This window comes from Oncorhynchus mykiss, chromosome 20 (genome assembly GCF_013265735.2).
Source record: "Oncorhynchus mykiss isolate Arlee chromosome 20, USDA_OmykA_1.1, whole genome shotgun sequence".
Taxonomy (NCBI): domain Eukaryota; kingdom Metazoa; phylum Chordata; class Actinopteri; order Salmoniformes; family Salmonidae; genus Oncorhynchus; species Oncorhynchus mykiss.
This window is the reverse complement of record NC_048584.1, coordinates 6,191,923-6,213,618: the sequence shown is the minus strand read 5'-3', so window position 1 is coordinate 6,213,618 and position 21,696 is coordinate 6,191,923. Positions and strand designations below refer to the sequence as shown.

At 43.9% G+C, this 21,696-nt stretch overlaps 1 protein-coding gene across 3 annotated transcripts; it reads left to right on the top strand.

The window, feature by feature from the left end:
* The first annotated feature begins 1,094 nt into the window (after positions 1-1,094).
* On the top strand, positions 1,095-20,814 carry LOC110498851 (E3 ubiquitin-protein ligase BRE1B). Of its 3 annotated transcripts, none has more exons than XM_021575510.2 (20): positions 1,095-1,215; positions 1,891-2,046; positions 2,153-2,320; positions 2,451-2,664; positions 2,895-3,092; positions 3,252-3,373; positions 3,571-3,717; positions 4,040-4,114; positions 4,275-4,394; positions 4,722-4,901; positions 5,297-5,432; positions 5,766-5,887; positions 6,183-6,442; positions 6,584-6,701; positions 6,876-7,025; positions 16,552-16,764; positions 17,026-17,151; positions 17,377-17,517; positions 18,350-18,451; positions 18,608-20,814. In XM_021575510.2, exons 2-20 carry the CDS (start codon positions 1,906-1,908, stop codon positions 18,782-18,784), a joined length of 2,910 nt encoding a protein of 969 aa, XP_021431185.1. In that variant the 5' UTR covers positions 1,095-1,215; positions 1,891-1,905; the 3' UTR covers positions 18,785-20,814. The 3 variants fall into 3 exon arrangements, with proteins under 3 accessions (XP_021431185.1, XP_036811546.1, XP_021431186.1); XM_036955651.1 differs by having other exon boundaries at positions 1,115-1,178; XM_021575511.2 differs by having other exon boundaries at positions 1,124-1,215; positions 1,878-2,046.
* Positions 20,815-21,696: the final 882 nt, after the last annotated feature.

Sequence of the window (21,696 nt, the reverse complement as noted above, 5' to 3'; positions counted from 1 at the left end):
CGCCATTGGACTCTGGAGCGTTGGAAACGCCCCAATGCATAGTCCCAACTGTAAAGTTTGGTAGAGGAGGAATAATGGTCTGGGGCTGTTTTTCATGGTTTGGGCTAGGCCCCTTAGTTCCAGTGAAGGTAAATCTTAATGCTACAGGATACAATTAAATTCTAGATGATTCTGTGCTTCCAACTTTGTGGTTTGGGCAAGGCCCTTTCCTGACAATGCACCTGTGCACAAAGCCATTGACATCACTTTCTGGAATTTTCCAACTGTTTAAAGGCACAGTCAACTTAGTGTATGTAAACTTCTGACCCACTGGAATTGTGATACAGTGAATTATAAGTGAAATAATCTGTCTGTAAACAATTGTTGGAAAAATGACTTCTGTCATGCACAAAGTAGATGTCATAACCGATTTGCCACTAACTATAGTTTGTTAACAAGAAATTTGTGGAGTGGTTGAAAAACGAGTTTTAATGACTCCAGACTAAGTGTATGTAAACTTCCGACTTCAACTGTATGTAATCCTGTACTAGCGTATGTGCCGAATACATTACCATATTACAGATGTCAAGCTTATGGGCATGTGGCAGCAGTGTGTAGGAGGGAGGTTCCTAGGTTTGAGAAGTGTGCCGAAGGGCATGAGTAGTGGAGATATACCAGTACAGTGGGATAAGCCAAAAAAAGTGATATAAAGTTCAGTAAGACTGGACTTTTAGCATTTATAGCAGTGGTTATCAACTGTACGGCAGGAATGGAATGGAAGTCGCAGAAAATTGAGATTGTGGTGGTAGCTGCAGGGAGGTATTTGGGTGTGCGAGACTAGACATCAGAAGAGTTACAGGGTGTGTTAAGTGGTGATGTCCCATCCTTTCAGGATGATGACATGAGGTAGGAATAAATACATTAATTAGTGGAGTAGGGTGGTGTTAATTTTATTTTATATAATTTTGAAATTAGTGAGTGTACTGTTACATGGTAGGGTATTTATTACATTTGATCTAGCAAGCAAAGTGTGAGGGAGTTGTACTCCAGTCTAGTAGGTGGCGGTAATGCAATAAATTGGATGCCAACTGCCGTTAAACCTCAAAGAAGAAAAAGATGATGATGATGAAGAAGAAGAAGAAGAAGAAGTAGAAGTACACTTACCGTGCTATACAGGAAATAGCTATCCGTCATCTCCGGTTAGTGGTAATGTTGTACGAGGTCTCTTTCTGAAAGGTTTGTCATATTTCTTAGTGATCGGGAAATAAAAACGTGAATGAATTAATACTACCCTATATATGATTACTTTTAAAACTGATTTTAGGAAATACGCCGTATTGTACTCAAAGCCACTGTACTCACAGTTGCTAATCTGCTAGCATTCTTCACAACAGCATTAGCCTGTTAGCTAGATAGATTCTTGCAAAAGCTACACTAGGTAGTAAAATATAGCTAAGACTCAACTACCGCTATTTAGGTAGCTAACGTAGATACGCATGCCATGTTTTTGATGGCCACTTTGCAAGTTTAGGTGCACATAATTCTAACATCGGAAACTGGATAGCTTGCAAGTTAGCTAGCGGGACATTCTGGCCTTAATTTAATTGACATTTACAAATCTACATTTATTCGCCAACAATTGTAAGAAATCAACACAAATTATTTGTAGTTAGATACAAGAGTCGTTAGCTTCAGTAACATTGGCTAAATTTAACCAAGAGTTGGTGACACAATGACAAAACCCTAGTGTTGTTGACAAGGGGAGATAATCAGTCTTGTCATCAACGCTAAATGTCTATATTGCTAAATGTCTCTTTTGCCATCACAGAGTCCATCGTCAGCTGATGAATTATGTTAACGAAATCTACAATTTTCATCAGTTTTGTGTCCTAAAACAGCTGTCACACTTAGGTTGCATAAGCAGCAATGATGTCTGGCACCGGGGGAGGGAAGCGAGCCTCAGGTGGGGACAGCCCCCCTGGTCCACCTGAGAAAAAGAGTAAAAAAGAGGAGAAGACCACCACCACTCTCATTGAGCCAATACGCATTGGGGGAGTGTCCTCTACGGTTAGTCACTATTTTTGGCCTCCGCATCTTGGTCTTGTCTATAATGAAGTATATTATCCCCCCTACATGGTTATCATCTTCATTATCATGTATTTCACATCTGCAGGAGGAAATGGACATGAAAGTGATCCAGTTTAAGAATAAGAAGCTGAGTGAGCGTCTGGAGCAGAGGCAGACCATGGAGGACGAGCTGCGAGAGAAGATCGAGAAGCTGGAAAAGCGACAAGCCACTGATGATACCACACTGCTCATTGTGAATCGTTACTGGTCCCAAGTACGTACATTCCACAATCGTTTGCTCCCTTGAAGTATCTCCCTTGTGTCCAAACCCCTGACTTGTACTGTATGCTTAACCTAAAATGTAACCCCCACACATACTGAATTACCCTTTATTTGACTTCCAGTTGGAAGAAAATGTTCACGTCCTGCGCCTACGCATTGACCCCACGGTGGTCCCAGCACCGCCTGCTATGCCGGTCTCTGCCCCTACCCCAATAGAAGAGGATGGTATGATGATCCCACCACCCCCTCCTCCAGCAACAGAACACGAGGAGACACAGCCTCCCCCACCTGATGTTATGGAGAAAGCTCCTGAACCACAGCAGGACTCGACAACCGGTAAAGATGATCCCTGCTCTCTCGCTCGCTCAACCTTTCTCTATGCATATCTAGCTCTGATCTGCAGTAATGATACCTCCAAGTCCATTGCTTTGCCACCTGTAATAACTGATGTGAGGTATGGAAACGTAACAAAGCAGTACACCTTTCTAGCACTTATGCCACATTAAATATTTTCAACCACATCCTAAGTCCTCCCGTCCATTTTTACTTATCACCATGATCTGTAGCACCTCCGCCCACTACATCCCTCAGTGAGAGTGCCAAGGCCTTCCTCTCCATTTTGGACAACAGCAGTGAGGAGGAGCTCAGCCTGCAGCTGCAGGACAGGATGCAGTTTAGCAAAGAGGCCGCTGCTTGCATGGTCTGCGTCTTCGACAGGTTGCACAGCCGCATCGACGGCCTATGCACCCAGATCCAGTCCGCAGGTAACTATTCAGACTCACTCATGACTAGGGACAATATTTTTTTCTCACTTTGTTGTTGTAGAAGCATTTGGGTTCTAAATGTGGCATAAACATGTTGAGGATTTCCCTACTGTGATATTCACAGTTGAGTAACCCTAGTAACGGTGTTGTCTTTGTCAGTGTGTGAGGACGACGGCCAGGAAGAGCTGCTCCGTCTGAATCGCACTCTGCTGGAGGAGAATAGCAGACTGCAAGACCTGGCTTCCTCCCTGCAGGGCAGACACCACAAGATGTCTATGGAGGTACTTTGCCTCACCTTTATAATGTAGTTTGGGTGGATTGGGAATGCCCACATCTCCATGGTGTGTCCTCTCACGCTTTTGTATCCTCAAATTTAATGTCTGCCATTTCTCATCGGTGGTAATAAATGGCGATTGTGTAAATTCATCCAGTCAATTTCTTAATCAAATGTTCTCTCATCTGTACTTCTCTTGTTCAGTACAATGAGCTTGTGGATAAGGTGACGAGCTCGGAGACCAAGGTGTCTGAGATGGAGACTGCTGTGGAGGATCTGCAGTGGGACATCGAGAAGCTCCGTAAAAGGGAACAGAAGCTCAACAAGCATCTGGCTGAGGCACTTGAGCAGGTTTGTTTAATTTGTGTGCGTGGGTGGGTGTGTATACTTTGTGTGTGTATAGTCCTGTATCTCATCATTGCTGATGGCACTCTCCATTATGCATCTATGGCCAGCGATAAGGCATCAGAGCATGCCAGCCATTGAATCGCAGCTGTGTGTGTTTATCTATGTCCTGCTGTATGCACATGGGTAAAATCATGTTTTGATATTGTATAGTCTAAATGAAGACTGTAACCACATTTTATATTACTATTGTAATATTTCTAGGTTAGTGTCTGAACTAATGTACGGGCCAAGTTCGCTAAACACCTCTTATGATTATTCTGTCCAGTTGAACTCGGGCTACTACACCACTGGCAGCTCAGGGGGGCTACCCGGAGGCCAGATCACTCTCAATATACAGAAGGTGAGTGCAGACTTGTCACTTTTTTGTCCAGCCATATTCTTGAGCTTCCCTTCAGTCTTGTTTTGATACATTGTTGTATTCCAACCCAGTCATCTGGAGTTGAATTGGTGCCAAAAGTGATAATAATTTAACTTCATACTGTCATTATTATGTCTGTTAGTTTGAGAGCCTGAATGCAGAGTTGGAGCAAAATCAGGAGCTGGCCAACAACCGCATGGCGGAACTGGAGAAACTACAGCAGGAGCTCCAAGAGGCTGTGAGGGAGAGTGAGAAGCTCAAGGTACAGAAGTCGTCTCCTCTGAGGGAATACAAGACTAAACTCACCGCAATACTCTGTCTGCTTAACAAAGGATATGCTCACTATTTAGACAGTCTTGATGAGTCAGGTGTCAAGTCAAGGAAGACAATAATTGTAGAATGTATAAACAATAACTTGTGTTTGTCATTATGATCATTGAATCTATACTCTGTATGTAATATCATTGAATGTGTTTACTTTTCTGTTTGCTCTATCCCAAATTGATTGCATGTATATAGTTTTTCAGCAGGTCCCAAGGCATCTTACAGTGTATGAGGGGGGTAACTCACTCACTTAACTCCTTTTCAGTTGGACCTGAAAAATATTCCAGAGGATGTGGTGAAGGAGACCGCGGACTACAAGTGCCTGCAGTCCCAGTTCTCACTGCTCTACAACGAGTCCCTCGGGGTGAAGACCCAGCTGGACGAGGCACGGGCCCTGCTCCTCACCGCCAAGAACGCCCACCTCAGACAGATAGAGCATATGGAGGTCAGAAGCACTAATTTAGCAGATAGGTTTTACTTGCAGTCATTGTGAACTTGGTTGTACCTCCTTTAGTTCAATGCACTGGTTGTCGCTTTGGATAAGAGAAACTGTCAAATGACTTAAGTGTAGGAGGGAGCCACTGATTTAAAATCAACATTTCAGCATATCAGACCCGCTTTTTTATATATATGCTTTGATTGAGCCTGTCTGGGGTACCAGATGGATGGGTTTTGACCTTTTGGGACTATTCCATTGGTTACATTGCAACCGTGAAAGTGGATTACATCACAAATGATAAAAAAAATGGCCAACACTAGTAGTCATGATGTCAGAGATTGGTGTGATGTCGCTGTTTGACAGCCATCAACAAAAGTTGGTGTTGTTCGTCATCTTTTCAGAGTGACGAGCTGTCACTACAGAAGAAGCTCCGCACTGAGGTCATCCAGCTGGAAGACACGCTGGCCCAGGTGCGCAAGGAGTATGAAATGCTGCGTATCGAGTTTGAGCAGAACCTGGCGGCCAACGAGCAAGCAGGTAACCTATCATCTCCACAACACCTCCCACTTCCTAGGCTTGTTTCTATCACTGAAGGTTTCTCATAAAAAGCTCATGTTTTTCTGAGAGATGTCTGAATGAACTATTTTCAGTGATCTTATGTACTTAGTAATATATGCATGTCTTGTTTATTTAATCATTTTCTGTAACCAAGGATGTTGACTGTGTGTTTGGGAGGAATGTATCCTATCCATATTGCTCACAAGTTTAGCGCACCAGACAATAGTCGGACAAAACACTGCGACGACGCTGACTGAAAACCCATGGTCATTATCTTATCGACACCTCTGTCCCTTTTGATCTTTCCCTTAGGCCCAATCAACAGAGAGATGCGCCACCTCATCAGCAGCCTCCAGAACCACAACCACCAGCTGAAGGGTGACGTGCAGCGTTACAAGCGGAAGCTCCGAGAAACACAGATGGAGATTAATAAGGTAGGCAATTGATCCTGCACTTTCTTCTGCTCCCTAAGAATATTTCATCAATATGCGTAGTTCATAGATTGACCCGGTCAGGTCCTATGGCTCTAACTCTGGACCCTTATTATAGGTTAACTACAGCCTGGAGTTTGCCCTGGTGAGGTGGTTAGGTCATGGTTCAACAAAACTTGAGATGCACAATATTTTGATAATAATTCAGGATAAACATGAGACTTGAATCATGATATTTGGTACGACAATGTGATAAATGCGATCGATGTCCCAAAACCATTTCCTGTCCCTTTGTCAGTTGCGGTGCCAGAGTGGTGACACTGGGCTTCTGTCGTTGGAGGAGCCGGTGAGCGACAGCCTGGAGGTGAAGAAAGAAGAGGATGAAGACCAAGAAGAGGAGGAGGAGAGGAGGAGGGAGCTGGAGAGACAGCGGTCCCGGGAGAGAGAGAGGGAGGCCGAGAGGGAGCGAGAGAGGGAGCGAGAAAGGGAACGACAGCGCAGCGAAGAGTTGAAGAGAAAAGATTCGGACACACTGAAGATGCTGAGGGCTGAACTTAAGTATGTTTCGTTTTTGGTCACAGAACACACAACTCATATTTTATATAGAATTAAGGGTACTGTAGAGGACTTCACTCATTGTCATATTCTGGAGTTAGGTAGTGCTAACCCTTCTACGGTTCATTCTTCTTTCCCCCTCAGGAAAGCCCAGGAGTCTCAGAAGGAGATGAAGCTACTTTTGGACATGTATAAATCAGCTCCCAAAGAGCAGCGAGACAAAGTGCAGCTTATGGCAGCAGAGCGCAAGTCTAAAGCCGAGGTTTGTCCAACTATGCTCTTTGACTTCTTCAAATTCCAACCTGAACTGTAGGTTATCATTGAAAGTCAATTCATGAGATGGTTAGTGTTATCTGAAGCTTCCCCCCCCCCCCCACTACAAGCTGAAGGAGTGTCTCAGTCCGTGTGTTATACCTAAATCCACCCTCTGTCCCAGGTGGATGAGTTGCGGGTGCGGGTTCGAGAGCTGGAGGAGAGGGAGAGGAAGGAGAGCAAGAAGCTGGCTGACGAGGACGCTCTCAGGAAGATACGTGTGGCAGAGGAGACGATTGATCACCTACAGAAGAAGCTCACGGCCACCAAACAGGTACACTACACATTCAAACCTTTTGCAGAGGTGCTGAATATGCTCAATATCACAATTGCCGTGGGTTTGCCTCGGCTTTGTCATTTCCTTGTTTCTTTTGACCGGGGATTTCAATGGAATAAGTGAGGTATCGCAATAGGGGAGGACGGGGTTTCAAATTGGTAGGGTTATGCAAGCAGTGTGCTTGGCGGGGTTGTGCTCTTGACCTTCGCCTCTGAGTCTGTACGAGAGTTGCGGCAATGGGACAAGACAGAAATGGAATAATGTGTCCCTGAACAAAGGGGGGGTCAAAATCAAAAATAACAGTCAGTATCTGGTGTGGCCATCAACTACATTAAGCACTGCAGTGCATCTCCTCCTAATGGGCTGCACCAGATTTGCCAGTTCTTGCTGTGAGATGTTATCCCACTCTTCCACCAAGGCACCTGCAAGTTCCTGGACATTTCTGAGGGGAATGGCCCTAGCCTTCACCCTCTGATGCAACAGGTCCCAGACCTGCTCAATGGGATTGAGATCCGGGCTCTTCACTGGCCATGGCAGAACACTGACATTCCTGTCTTGCAGGAAATCACACACAGAACGAACAAGCAGTATGGCTGGTGGCATTGTCATGCTGGAGGGTCATGTCAGGATGAGCCCGCAGTAAGGGTACCACATGAGGGAGGAGGATGTCTTCCCTGTAACGCACAGCGTTGAGATTGCCTGCAAAGACAACAAGCTCAGTCCGATGATGCTGTGACACACCGCCCCAGACCATGACAGACCCTCCACCTCCAAATCGATCCCGCTCCAGAGTACAGGCCTCAGTGTAACGCTCATTCCTTCGACGATAAACGCGAATCCGACCATCACCCCTGGTGAGACTAAACCGTAACTCGTCAGTAAAGAGCACTTTTCGCCAGTCTTGTCTGGTCCAGTGACGGTGGGTTTGTGCCCATGGGTGACGTTGTTGCTGGTGAGGACCTGCCTTACAACAGGCCTACAAGCCCTCAGTCCAGCCTCTCTGTCTATTGCAAACAGTCTGAGCACTGATGGAGGGATTGTGCGTTTCTGGTGTAACTCGGGCAGTTGTTGCCATCCAGTACCTGTCCCGCAGGTGTGGTGTTCGGATGTACCGATCCTGTGCAGGTGTTACACGTGGTCTGCCACTGCGAGGACGATCAGCTGTCCGTCCTGTCTCTCTGTAGCACTGTCTTAGGCGTCTCCCAGTACGGACATTGCAATTTATTGCCCTGGCCACATCTGCAGTCCTCTTGCCTCCTTGCAGCATGCCTAAGGCACGTTCACACAGATGAGCAGGGACCCTGAGCATCTTTCTTTTGGTGTTTTTCAGAGTCAGTAGAAAGGCCTCTTTAGTGTCCTACGTTTTCATAACTGTGACCTTTATTGACCACCATCTGTAAGCTGTTAGTGTCTTAACGACCGTTCCACAGGGGCATGATCATTGAACAAGCATGGGAAACCATTTACAATGAAAATCTGTGAAGGAATTCGTAAAAATCCAAATAATCTTTGAAAGACAGGGCCCTGAAAAAGGGACGTTTCTTTTTTTTGCTGTGTTTATATACTCATCAGTTAGTGAGTATACCAAACATTTAAGAATACATTCCTAATATTCAGTTGCACCCCTTTTTACCCTCAGAACAGTCTCAAATCGTCAGGGTATGGACTCGAAAGCGTTCCACAGGGATGCTGGCCCATGTTGACTCCAATGCTTCCCACTGTGTCAAGTTGGTTGGATGGATGTCATTTGGGTTTTGGATCATTCTTGTTACACACGGGAAATTGTTGAGTGTGAAAAACACAGCAGTGTTGCAGTTCTTCACACAAACCGGTGCGTCTGGCACCTACTACCATACCCCTGATTTGGTGGGAAAGAAAAGCACATCTTCTCCTTTTTGGCAGTTCTTCGGTTTTAGGCCGAATGATAAAGGTGAGCCAGCAGACCTGACCAAAGTCACTTGTAAATGCTGACAGAATATTCTGCAAGTCCATCATTCTGCTGAGTTCTATACTCTGGGGCAGAAAAGGTTTACATGCTGGTGTTCCTTGCCAGAAACCTTTAGGTCATTTGCACTCTGAAGTAGGTTCTCATCAAGGATTTGCCTGTATTTTGCTCCAGTCATGGTTCCCTTACCAGTCCCTGCTGCTGAAGAGCATCCTCATAGCATGATGATGCTGCCACCACCATGCTTCATGGTAGGGATGTGTGATGAGCAGTGCCTGATTTTCTCCAGAGATAGTGCTTTGTGTTCAGGGCAGATAGTTACATTTGTCTCATCAGACCACTGAGATCATAAGTATTTCTGTATTTCACATGCCTTTCTGCAAACTCCAGGTGTGCTGTCATGTGCATTTTTCTCAGGAGTGGCTTCCATATTGCCACTCTCCCATAAAGCCCAGATTGGTGAAGTGCCTTAGAGACTGTTGTCCTTCTGGTAGGTTCTCTGATCTCAGCCAAGAGGCTTCATTGGTTTCTTGGTCACGTCCCTGACCAAGGTCCTTCTTGCTCAGTTTGGTCGGTAGGTCAGCTCTAGACAGAGTCTGGGTAGTTCCATATTTTTTTTGTAATTTCCCATTGCTGGAGACCACTGTGCTCTTGGAAACTTTCAAGACTAGAAATAGTTTTTATACGCTTTTCCAGATATGCCTTATCACAATTCTCTCTTGGAGATCTACAGACAGTTCCTTTGACTTCATGATAGAGTTTCTGCTCTGACATGCACTGTCAACTGTGGGACCTTCTATAGACAGGTGTGTGTCTTTCTAAATAATGTCCAAATCTACTGAATTGGCCACAGGTGGACTCCAATCAAGTTGTAGTGTTGTCTCTAGGATGATCAAAAGAAATTGGATGCACCTGAGCTCAATTTGGAGGTTCATAGCAGAGCGGTGTAGATACTTATGTAAATGAGATTTCTGTATTTAATTTTCAATACATTTGCAAAAGTTTCTTCAAACATGTTTGAACACTTTGTCATTATGGGGCATTCTGTGTAGTTGGGTGTGAGATTCATTTTAAATTCAGGCTGTAACAACAATGTGGAATAAGTCAGAGGTATGAATACTTTGAAGGCACTGTATATTTAGGATTTGTACAGTTCGATATACAGTTAGATTTTTAGCCTAAGCTAATGTTCATTCAAGTGTTATAAAGAATGTTATAGGCTAAATAGTATTTTTATCTGATTGTTCGTTTTATTTAAATGCACAATTTTTAAGTTATTGAAAACACAGAATCATCATTCATTTATTTTTCGTTCCAGCTTATTGAATGTGCTGCTGTGGGATCTTATGCCCAATTGCCTGTTGAGCAATTAAATGACATTAATAAACACTTTGACAATATTAGTTTAACTTGTGAAAGTAATTTTTAGTGCAACTTTTATGGACAGTAGCCTATGGTGTAGGCCTATATTATTGGCTGCTTGGTTTGCAAGGGGGGATTTTCCAACAGCACAATTTATTTTGCCTACACTTTGGTCAAGTAACGCAAAAACCTATCTTGCTATTGTTCTCATTATTACTATACTGTTTTTATTGAGGCTAATCGCAAACAACTTTCTGAGATGGAACTCCGTTAGGCCACTAGGTTAATTCGATAAAAGAGTAGGTTATGTCTAGGCCAACAAGTCACATTCAATTCGAATGAAGATTGTGGAGAAAGGGGAAATCAAGATTTTAAAACAATAAGCCAAACAACGAATTGTTAGCTGCAAAATGCCCGTGATCGTCCGACATTGGAGAGGGGGAAAAACATGTTAGGCCCTGTGACATTTTGTGTTGCTTTGGTGCTAGCCGCTCTTTCTACATTGTTCTCTTGCATTATGTTAATAGTCTAACTACCATTTATGTATTAAGGTATGACAAATGGGGAATAGGCCATTTGGCATGTCGCCTTGCTGTGTGCTCACTCACTGTCGTGTCCTGCCAGACTCCGGAGGTGCAGTGAAATTCAAATATACTAAACCATCGTTTGTGACATCACAATGTCATCACCATCGACGATGGCTGTCAAACATTGTCAATAGACAATACAATCGTAAAATTGCCCTACCCCATTGCCCAACGCAATGCTATTCAGATGAAGTCCGTTGATACATATTACACTGAACAAAAATATAAACTCAACATGTAAAGTGTTGGTTCCATGAGCTGAAATAAAAGATGCTAGAAGTTTTCCATACACACAAAAAGCTTAGTGAGCATGTCTCCTTTGGCAAGATAATCCATCCACCTGACAGGTGTGTGAAATCAAGAAGCTGATTAAACAGCATGATCATTACATAGGTGCACCTTGTGCTGGTAGACAAGAAAAGGCCACTCTAAAATGTGCAGTTTGGTCACAACACAATGCCGCAGATGTCTCAAGTTTTGAGGGAGCATGCAATTGGCATGCTGACTACAGGAATGTCTACCAGAGCAGTTGCCAGAGAATTGAATGTTAATTTCTCTAACATAAGCCAGCTTCAACGTCGTTTTAGAGAATTTGGCATTACGTCCAACCGTCCCCACAACTGCAGACCATGTGTAACCACACCAGCCCAGGACCTCCACATCCGGCTTCATCAACTGCGGGATCGTCTGAGACCAGCTACCCGGACAGCTGATCAAACTGTGGGTTTGCACAACCATCTCGGGGAAGCTTGTCGGACGACATACCTTAATACATATATGGTAGTTAGACTATTAACATAATGCAAGAGAACAATGTAGAAAGAGTGGCTAGCACCAAAGCAACACAAAATGTCACGTTTTTTCCCCCTCTCCAATGTCGGACGATCACGGGCTTTTTGCAGCTAATAATTAGTTGTCTGGCTTATTGTTTTAAAATCTTGATTTCCCCTTTCTCCACAATCTTCATTCGAATCTGTGGGTTTGCACAACTGAAGAATTTCTGCACAAATTTGTGCAGAAATTCTTCGGTTGTGCAAACCCACAGATTCATCAGCTGTCCGGGTGGCTGGTCTCAGACGATCCCGCAGGTGAGGAAGCCGGATGTGGAGGTCCTTGTCCAGGGTTTTGAGCTGACTGCAGTTCGGAGACATAACCGACTTCAGTGGGCAAATGCTCACCTTCGATGGCCACTGGCACGCTGGAGAAGTATGCTCTTCACTGATTTCACCGGGCAGACGTGAGGGCGAGTGGTTTTCTGATGTCAATGTTGTTAAGAGTGCCCCATGGTGGCAGTGGGGTTATTATATGGGCGGGCATAAGCTACAGACAATGAACACGATTGCATATTATCTATGGCAATTTGAATGCACAAGATCCTGAGGCCCATTGTCATGCGAGTGATCTGCCGCCATCACTTCATGTTTCGGCACAATAATGCATGGCTCCATGTTGCAAGGAGTTGTACACAGTTCCTGGAACCTGAAAATGTCATCTCTTCCATGGCCTGCATACTCACCAGACATGTCACCCATTGAGCATGTTTGGGTTGCTCTGGATTGACGTGTATGACAGCGTGTTCCAGTTCCCGCCAATGTTCAGCAACTTCGCACAAAGTTCCACAGGCCACAATCAATAGCCTGCGCTGCATGAGGCGAATGGTGGTCACACCAGATACTGACTGGTTTTCTGATCCACGCCCCTACCTTTTTTTTAAGGCATCTGTGACCTACAGATGCATATCTGTATTCCCAGTCATGTGAAATCCATAGATGAGGGCATAATGAATGTATTTCAATTGACTGATTTCCTTATATGAACTTTAATTCAGTAAAATATTTGAAATGGTTGCATGTTGCGTTTTATATTTTTGTTCAGTGTAGTTAAAATGACTGTGTGAGATGCGTTCAGGTACAGTGCATTCGGAAAGTATTCAGGCCCCTTGACTTTTTCCAAATTTTGCTACATTTTACAACCTTATTCTAAAATTGTAATAAAATTGTAATTTATTTTCATCAATCTACACATACCCCATACATACAATACAAAGCAAAAAACGTTTTTTAGGAATGTTTGCAAATGTATTAAAAGTTTTAAAAAATACCATATTTACATAAGTATTCAAACACTTTGCTATGAGACTTGAAATTGAGCTCCGGTGCATCCTGTTTCCATTGATCATCCTTGATGTTTCTACAACTTTATTGGAGTCCACCAGTGGTAAATTCAATTGATTGGACATGATTTGTAAAGACGCACACCCGTCTATATAAGGTCCAACAGTTGACAGTGCATGTCGGAGCAAAAACCAAGCCATGAGGTCGAAGGAATTTTCCATAGAACTCCGAGACAGGATCATGTCGAGGCACGGATCTGGGAAAGGGTACCAAAACAATTCTGCAGCATTGAAGGTCCCCAAGAACACAGTGGTTTCCATCATTCTTAATTGGAAGAAGTTTGGAACCACCAAGACTATTTGGCCGCCCGGGCAAACTGAGCAATCCGGGGAGAAGGGCCTTGGTCAGGGAGGTGACCTAAGAACCCGATGGTCACTCTGACAGAGCTCCAGAGTTCCTCTGTGAAGATGGAAGAACCTTTCAGAAGTACAACCATCTCTGCAGCACTCCCATCAGTTCACCTTCCAAAAAGACAACGACCCTAAAGCAAACGGCCAAGACAATGCCGCAGTGGCTTCGGGACAAATCTCTGAATGTCCTCGAGTGGTCCAGCCAGAGCCTGGGTTTGAACCCGATCGAACATCTCTGGAGAGACCTGAAAATATCTGCGCAGCGGACTCTCCCCATCCAACCTGACAGAGCTTGAGAGGATCTGCAGAGAAGAATGGGAGAAACTCCCCATATACAGGTGTGCCAAGCTTGTAGGGTCATATCCAAGAACTCTAATCTCTGCTAAAGGTGCTTCAATAAAGTACTGATTTAAAGGGTCTGAACAACTATGTAATTGTGATATTAGTAAGACTAATACGGACTCCTAACCGATTGTGTGTTTGCGTTATTTGTAACTTATGTACATAATGTTTCTACCACCATCTCTTATGACCAAAAAAGAGCTTCTGAATATCAGAACAGCAATCACTCGCCTCTTACTGGACAAAGATTTTTTTCTTTACCGAGTCGGACGCGAAGGATTTTCTTCAGACACCTGACAAGGACCAAATCCCTGGCATTCACGTGAATAAGAGACAGAGATATAGGGGACGTGGGTCGGTGTGCCTTGTAAGAATCCGACGGCGAGTGGGTAACCCGCCTCCACCTTCAGTACTATTAGCCAACGTGCAATCATTGGATGATAAACTCGATGAGCTACGATGAAGACTCTCCTAGCAATGGGACGTTAACTCTAATATCTTATGTTTTACCGAGTCGTGGCTGAACATGGGTAACATACAGCTGGCTGTGTTTTCCGTGCATCGGCAAGATAGAACAGCTGCCTCTGGTAAGACGAGGGGTGTCTGTCTGTGTCTATTTGTCAACATAGGTTTCATCTATATTTTTCGTAGCTGTCAATTTTCCACCACAAACCAATGCTGGAACTAAGACCGCACTCAATGAGCTGTATAAGGCCATAAGTAAACAAGAAAATGCTCAGCCAGAGGCGGTGCTGCTAGTGGCCGGGGACTTTAATGGGGCGGCAGGTAGCCTAGTGGTTAGGGCATTTGTTCTTAACTGATTTGCCTAGTTAAATCAAAGAAAAAATTATTCAGGGAAACTTAAATCTGTTTTACCTCATTTCTACCAGCATGTTATATGTGCAACTAGAGGGGGAAAAAAAACTCTAGACCAGCTTTACGCCACACACAGAAGCGTGCAAAGCTTTCCCTCGCCCTCCATTTGGCAAATCTGACCATAACTCTATCCTCCTGATTCCTGCTTACAAGCAAGAACTAAAGCAGGAAGTACCAGTGACTCCCTCAATAGGGAAGTGGTCAGATGATGAAGCTACAGGACTTTTTGCTAGCACAAATTGGAATATGTTCTGCGATTCTTCCAATGGCATTGAGGAGTACACCACATCAGTCACTGGCTTCATCCGTACTGAGCTAAAGGGTTTGAGACTAAGAGACTAACCCGGACGCTTATAAGAAATCCCGCTTTGCTCTCTGACGAACCATCAAACAGGCAAAGCGTCAATACAGGACTAAGATAGAATCCTACTACACCAGCTATGACACTCATCGGATGTTGCAGGGCTTGCAAACTATTACGGATTACAAAGGGAAGCACAGCCACGAGCTGCCCAGTGACACGAGCCTACCAGACAAGCTCAATTACCTCTATGCGCGCTTCGAGGCAAGCAACACTGAATGCATGAGAGCACCAGTTGTTCCGTACTACTGTGTGATCACGCTCTACGCAGCCGATGTGAGTAAGACCTTTAAACAGGTCAACATTCACAAGGTCGCAGGCCCAGACGGATTACCAGGACGTGTACTCAGAGCATGCGCTGACCAACTGGCAAGTGTCTTCACTGACATTTTCAACCTCTCCCTGACCGAGTCTGTAATACCTACATGTTTCAAGCAGACCACCATAGTCCCTGTGCCCAAGAAAGCAAAGGTAACCTGCCTAAATGACTACTGCCCTGTAGCACTCACGTCAGTAGCCATGAAGTGCTTTGAAAGGCTGGTCATGGCTCACATCAACACCATCATCTTGAAAACCCTAGACCCACTCCAATTCGCATAACGCCCCAACAGATCCATAGATGACGCAATCGCTATTGCACTCCACACTGCCTTTTCCCACCTGGACAAAAGGAACACATCCTGAGAATAGTGTTCAACACTATATTGCCCTCAAAGCTCATCACTAAGTTAAGGACCCTAGAACTAAACACCTTCCTCTGCAACTGGATCCTGGACTTCCTGATGGGCCGACCCCCTGCTGGTAAAGGTAGGTAACAAAACATCTGCCACGTTGATCCTCAACATGGGGGCCCCTCAGGGGTGCGTGCTCACCCCTCCTGTACTCCCTGTTCACCCATGACTGCATGGCCAAGCACGACTCCAACACCATCATTAAGTTTGCAGACGACGCAACAGTGGTAGGCCTGATCACCGACAACGATGAGACAGCCTATAGGGAGGAGGTCAGAGACAGATCCGCTCCCTCAACGTGAAGTAGGCCCGAGCATGCCCCCATTCTCATCGACGGGGCTGTAGTGGGGCAGGTTCAGAGCTTCAATTTCCTTGGTGTCACACAACGAACTATCATCATCCAAACACACCAAGACGGTCGTGAAGAGGGCACAACAATGCCTATTCCCTCAAGAGACTTTGCAACAAATTCTAAAAGACAGTTTTTGCTTTGTCATTATGGGTTATTGTATGTAGATTGAGGGTAGAAACTATTTAATCCATTATAGAATAAGGCTTTGACGTAACAAAATGTGGAACAAGTCGAGGGGTCTGAATACGTTCCCGAATGCACTGTAAATAACACTGATCTAATGTGTTTTCATCTGGCATATTGTAACAGGTGTCTGTCTCTCTCTAAGGAGATTTAACCTCAATGACATGAAACTACATAAGTAACAGTTAAATTAAAAAACAAAAACAAATGCCAACTCTATTCCAACCTCCCACCCCCCTGTGCCTCTCCATTGTGTCCAGGAGGAGGAGGCCCTACTGAGTGAGATGGACGTGACGGGCCAGGCCTTTGAGGACATGCAGGAGCAGAACAGCCGGCTGATGCAGCAGCTGAGAGAGAAGGACGACGCCAACTTCAAGCTGATGTCGGAACGCATCAAGTCCAATCAGATCTACAAGCTGCTGCGGGAGGAGAAGGAGGAGCTGGCCGACCAGGTGCTAACCTACAAGACCCAGGTGAGAGGGACTGTGGAGGATGGACTCGCTTCGTGTGTTTATTTCCAGGGCAACTTGCAAAGCAGATTTATAACAGGTGCTCAACTTATTTGGCAAGGGAAACTTATTTTTAACGAAAACCTTGTCCCAAAAAATATCTCGGGCCACATTGGCTATTCGCTATTGAAATGAAATAAAAATACACATTTGACAATAGTCCGCATAATAATTCTGAGCCAATGAGGGTGAGGTCTGATTGGTTCCCTTTGCTGTCTGTCACAGGTGGAAGCTCAGCTATTGGTTGTACAGAAGCTGGAGGAGAAGGAGGGCATCCTCCAGAGCTCACTGGCCACTCTGGAGAAAGAGTTAGGAGTCCGCACACAAGCACTAGAACTAAACAAGAGGAAGGTAGGAAAGCAATACCTCTACTACTACTAAGATACTTTTAAACTCTCCTTCTTCCACAGTTACCTTACCAATACTACTGCTTTTACTATTTATGCTGTAATACCATGGTTACTAATACGAGCAATTACTAATACGACAATACGAGCAATTGTATTGCTGGTCACTCTTCTTGTAACGTTCTGTTGGGAGTATCTCTGAGTGTTTCTTGTCCTGCCATGTCCCCAGGCGGTGGAGGCAGCCCAGCTGGCTGAAGACCTGAAGGTGCAGCTGGAACACACCCAGTCCAAGCTGAGAGAGATCCAGGTTTCTGTGTCCGAGAACCGCACCGCCAGAGAGAGGGAGTTGGGCAACCTCAAAAGAGCACAGGTACACACAACTACTGTCAAGTCTGTCCTTTCTAGATATTTATCCTTTATTTAACCAGTCCCATTGAGATGAGTATATATTTTTTTGAGGGAGCCCTGATATGTTAATTTGTCAAACCCCTAAAAGTCTTCAGCGATTACAGTGGGAGAGAAAATTAGAGCGTGTGAATGTTAACAGTAGGTTTAATATGGTCGTGAAGAGGGCACGACAACGACTATTCCCCCTCAGAAGACAGAAGATTTGGCATGGGTCCTCAGATCCTCAAAAAGTTATGCAGCTGCACCATCAAGAGCATCCCCGCATGGTATGACACTACAGAGGGTAGTGCGTACGCCCCAGTACATGACTGGGGCCAAGCTTCCTGCCATCCGAGACCTCTATACCAGGCGGTGTCAGAGGAAGGCCCTAACAATTGACAGACTCCAGCCACCCCAGTCAGACTGTTTTCTCTACTAGCGGCACTAAGTCTAGGTCCAAAAGGTTTTATAACAGCTTCTACCCCCAAGCCATAAGGTTGCTGAACAACTAATAATATGGCTACCTGGACTATTTGCATTGCCCCCCCCCCCCCCCCCCCTTATTTTTACACTGCTGCTACTCCTATGTACATATTACCTCAATTACCTTGACTGTACTCCCGCACATTGTCTTGGCACTCCCTGTATATAGCCTCGTTATTTTAATGTTACTCCTTAATTTTTTTCCTTTCGTTTATTTAGTAAATATTTTCTCAACTCTTATTTTTCTTACAACTCCATTATTGGTTAAGGGCTTGTAGTAAGCAATTTGGCGATTGTGTCTTAACATTTTGATTTGACTGTCTAACTTCTAGGAGGACCTGTCCAGGCTACGACGAAAGCTGGAGAAGCAGAAGAAAGTGGAGGTGTACACTGATGCTGATGAGATCCTGCAGGAGGAGATTAACCAGTACAAGGTGAAAAAATAAACTTTGCGTATCTTGATGGACTAGCCTTGCTTTTGTTTTATCAATTGCATGTGATGGTACATGTGAGAAGGTTCACATATTGTCTATTGTGGTACACTTTTTATCCAAATGGACCCTGTATTTTCTCTCATCCACCCCTTTCAGGCGAAGCTGCGTTGTCCGTGCTGCAACACCCGCGACAAGGAGACAGTGCTCACCAAGTGCTTCCACGTGTTCTGCTACGAGTGTCTGAAGACGCGCTACGACACCCGACAGAGGAAGTGCCCCAAATGTAACTGTGCCTTCGGGGCCAACGACTTCCACCGCATCTACATCACCTAACTCCGTTACACGGAGAGGAGAAAAAGAAGACAACGGTGAACAGAGCCTAAATGAGAGGAAGGGGGGGAAAATGGTGTGGTTGGAGAGGTATCTGGAGAGTTTTGTTTTTTCTCGGTTTTAATCGCTCCTTTTGGAAAGACTTTCTTAAATTGCATCATTGCCGGTTGGTGCTAGTGACCAAACAGAGCGTTGTGAGTGATTGCGATGTACGGTAGGTAGGTGGTAATAAGAACAGATGTGCTCATGCTCCCATACAAAGTTATTACTACTTCTGTTTTTCTGGCCAATCTTAGTCTGTCAGATCTTGCCCATGTGGAATTCTTAACATTTAACTGAGCTCATTTTTAAACTGTTAATCACCTTGTAAAAGTGAACTGGGAAGTTGTCGTGGTGCTGTATGATTTGGAGACAGACTTACCCAGAATCATCCTTAAGAATACCTGTCTGTGCTTGTTTTGGATATTCAAAGAAAAGACGACCATTCTTAAGAACTGAGATTCCATTACTGGACATGTATCTAGTTCAGTTGCTATGTTGAGTTGTGTACATTACGACTCCATTCAGTTGAAATTGAGTTTCTTTCATTATCTTAACAATCACGTTATGCACCTGGGCAGAGATTTCACCGGATAATACTATTGTCGATACCTAGGAATCATTCGACTTAAAGTTGGCAGTTTACTTTGACAGTCACACGCAACATCTGCAGGTTTTAGTGCTTCGTTACTGATGACATTTCAGTGGAAGAATCAGCTCACGAGTGTCATTCTAAGTGGGCCATCCCATCCAGCTCTTCCAAGACAACTTAAAGATTACTGGAACATTAAAGGAGCAATATGTAATAATTTGCATTGTCATTTCAGAAAATGTCCTTAATATATCTACAGTAATAGTGGAATGATAGTTTCACTATATTTTTTCCCCAAAACAATTTTGGGCCCCACACAAAATTCCATTCTAATGGTGCAGACTTCTTGACCGGGCCATCAAAGGGCAAGCGTCAAACATGTAGAAATCACTCAGCTCCAGTCAATTGGACAATGAGATTTGCTGGCTCCAGTCAATTGGACAATGAGATTTGCTGGCTCCAGTCAATTGGACAATGAGATTTGCTGGCTCCAGTCAATTGGACAATGAGATTTGCTGGCTCCAGTCAATTGGACAATGAGATTTGCTGGCTCCAGTCAATTGGACAATGAGATTTGCTGGCCCCAGTCAATTGGACAATGAGATTTGCTGACTCCAGTCAATTGGACAATAAGATTTGCTGGCCCCAGTCAATTGGACAATGAGATTTGCTGGCTCCAGTCAATTGGACAATGAGATTGGCTGGCTCCAGTCAATTGGACAATGACAACTAGAGACGGTCCGTTGTTGAATTGTCACATATACAGTCTCTCCATATATCTTACAACCATATTCTGCCTTAATGGAATCTCTGAACCCCCTTTTCCTCAGTTCTGATGATGCTAGCCATTTAATGAGAGCTTGGTGATGTTTGACGTTAGCACCTGTGCGAACCAAAATCATAACTGGCCTCAAAATACCACCGTGAGACTCTTGTGATCTAAAGTCAATGGCAAAAAAAACATCATGCATCTGTTCAAAATAAGACTTCTAGAATGTTTAGATGAAATGTTTGAGTTTTGTGACTCGGGATATTTGGATTGGTATTAATAAGTGGATAGCGTGGGCTCTGTGTTATGAACATACATGTCATAGACAAAGAAGCAGTTCTCATTCAGAACATAGTGATCTTTTTGTATTTCACAGAGTGTAGATTTTGTGAGTTTTCCTAGTAAAAACATAGACTTGCGCATCATGAGTTGACTGTTGAATACATTTACTCATTATGGGGTTTTCTGACCTGGGAGTTGAACAATGGGAAAACATTTGATCTTGCTAAAACAAAGTGATGTGAGTGGTAATAGCCGGCTTTTAGTAATAAAAAATAAACAGTAAAGTCGATTTTAAATAAAATTTGCACCGGCAAATTGTCCAGAAGGGAATAAAATCCAATTGCAAAATAATGCTTTTTAGCCTATTCTCTGATGGATACATTCGACTGGTCATGCTTATCGGTATATGGGTTGATTTGCATAATTTAGGGTAATGCATCTTATTTATAACATGCGCACAGCATACAGATACAAAGCCTTTGGGCGGAAAATCTGCCAGTCTGTGCTTTATAATCCCAATAATTGCGCAACAATTCTAAATGTAATTGTGTGTTAATAGTTGTGGCCATGATTAAAATGAGCCAATTTTGTTTTTTTCTGAACTGGTAATTGAAGCGCACTTCCCACTCGCCATTCAAATGCATTGGCAATGGAAGGCAGGCTTGAGCTTCAAAGTAGCCTTGGCAAAATCTTACCATATCCGTGGAGGCAATTATTTTATAAAGATTCCGTATGCCATTGAAATAAGTATTTCTCTTGTTTTTTTTGTTTTGAACTTTCTTCAATTGTCTGGTAGCCAAACGCACTTTTGCGCTTAGCCTACTGCCTTGTGCACATTGCTGCTCTAATAATGTTGAGAAATAATAGTTTCAGGACATTTTAAGCTAAATGTTCTGATCTGTTGCATCAGATTCATGTTTTTAGGCCTACTGGTTGTATGAATTTGGGATCTATCGTCCCACAACTGTCAAAGAGTCTGTTTGGGCAATTGCCTTTCTTGACAAGCTGACCAATGGAATAGATCAACGTTTCTACCATGGGGGATAGTAAATTGACATACAGTGCATTCGGAAAGTATTCAGACCCCTTGACTTTTTACACGTTTTGTTACGTTACAGCCTCTAAAATTGATTCAATTGTTTATTTTCCTCATCAATCTACACAATACCCCATAATGACAAAGCAAAATCAGGATTATTTTTTAATATTTTTTTGCACATTTCATAAATATAC

Excerpts from the sequence above, each read along its gene's own strand:
- LOC110498851 (XM_021575510.2), top strand. The coding sequence starts at position 1,906 with ATGATGTCTGGCACCGGGGGAGGGAAGCGAGCCTCAGGTGGGGACAGC. Across the intron at positions 2,665-2,894 it reads ACAGCAGGACTCGACAACCG|CACCTCCGCCCACTACATCC; the intron begins GTAAAGATGATC and ends CATGATCTGTAG. Across the intron at positions 18,452-18,607 it reads AGGAGATTAACCAGTACAAG|GCGAAGCTGCGTTGTCCGTG; the intron begins GTGAAAAAATAA and ends CACCCCTTTCAG.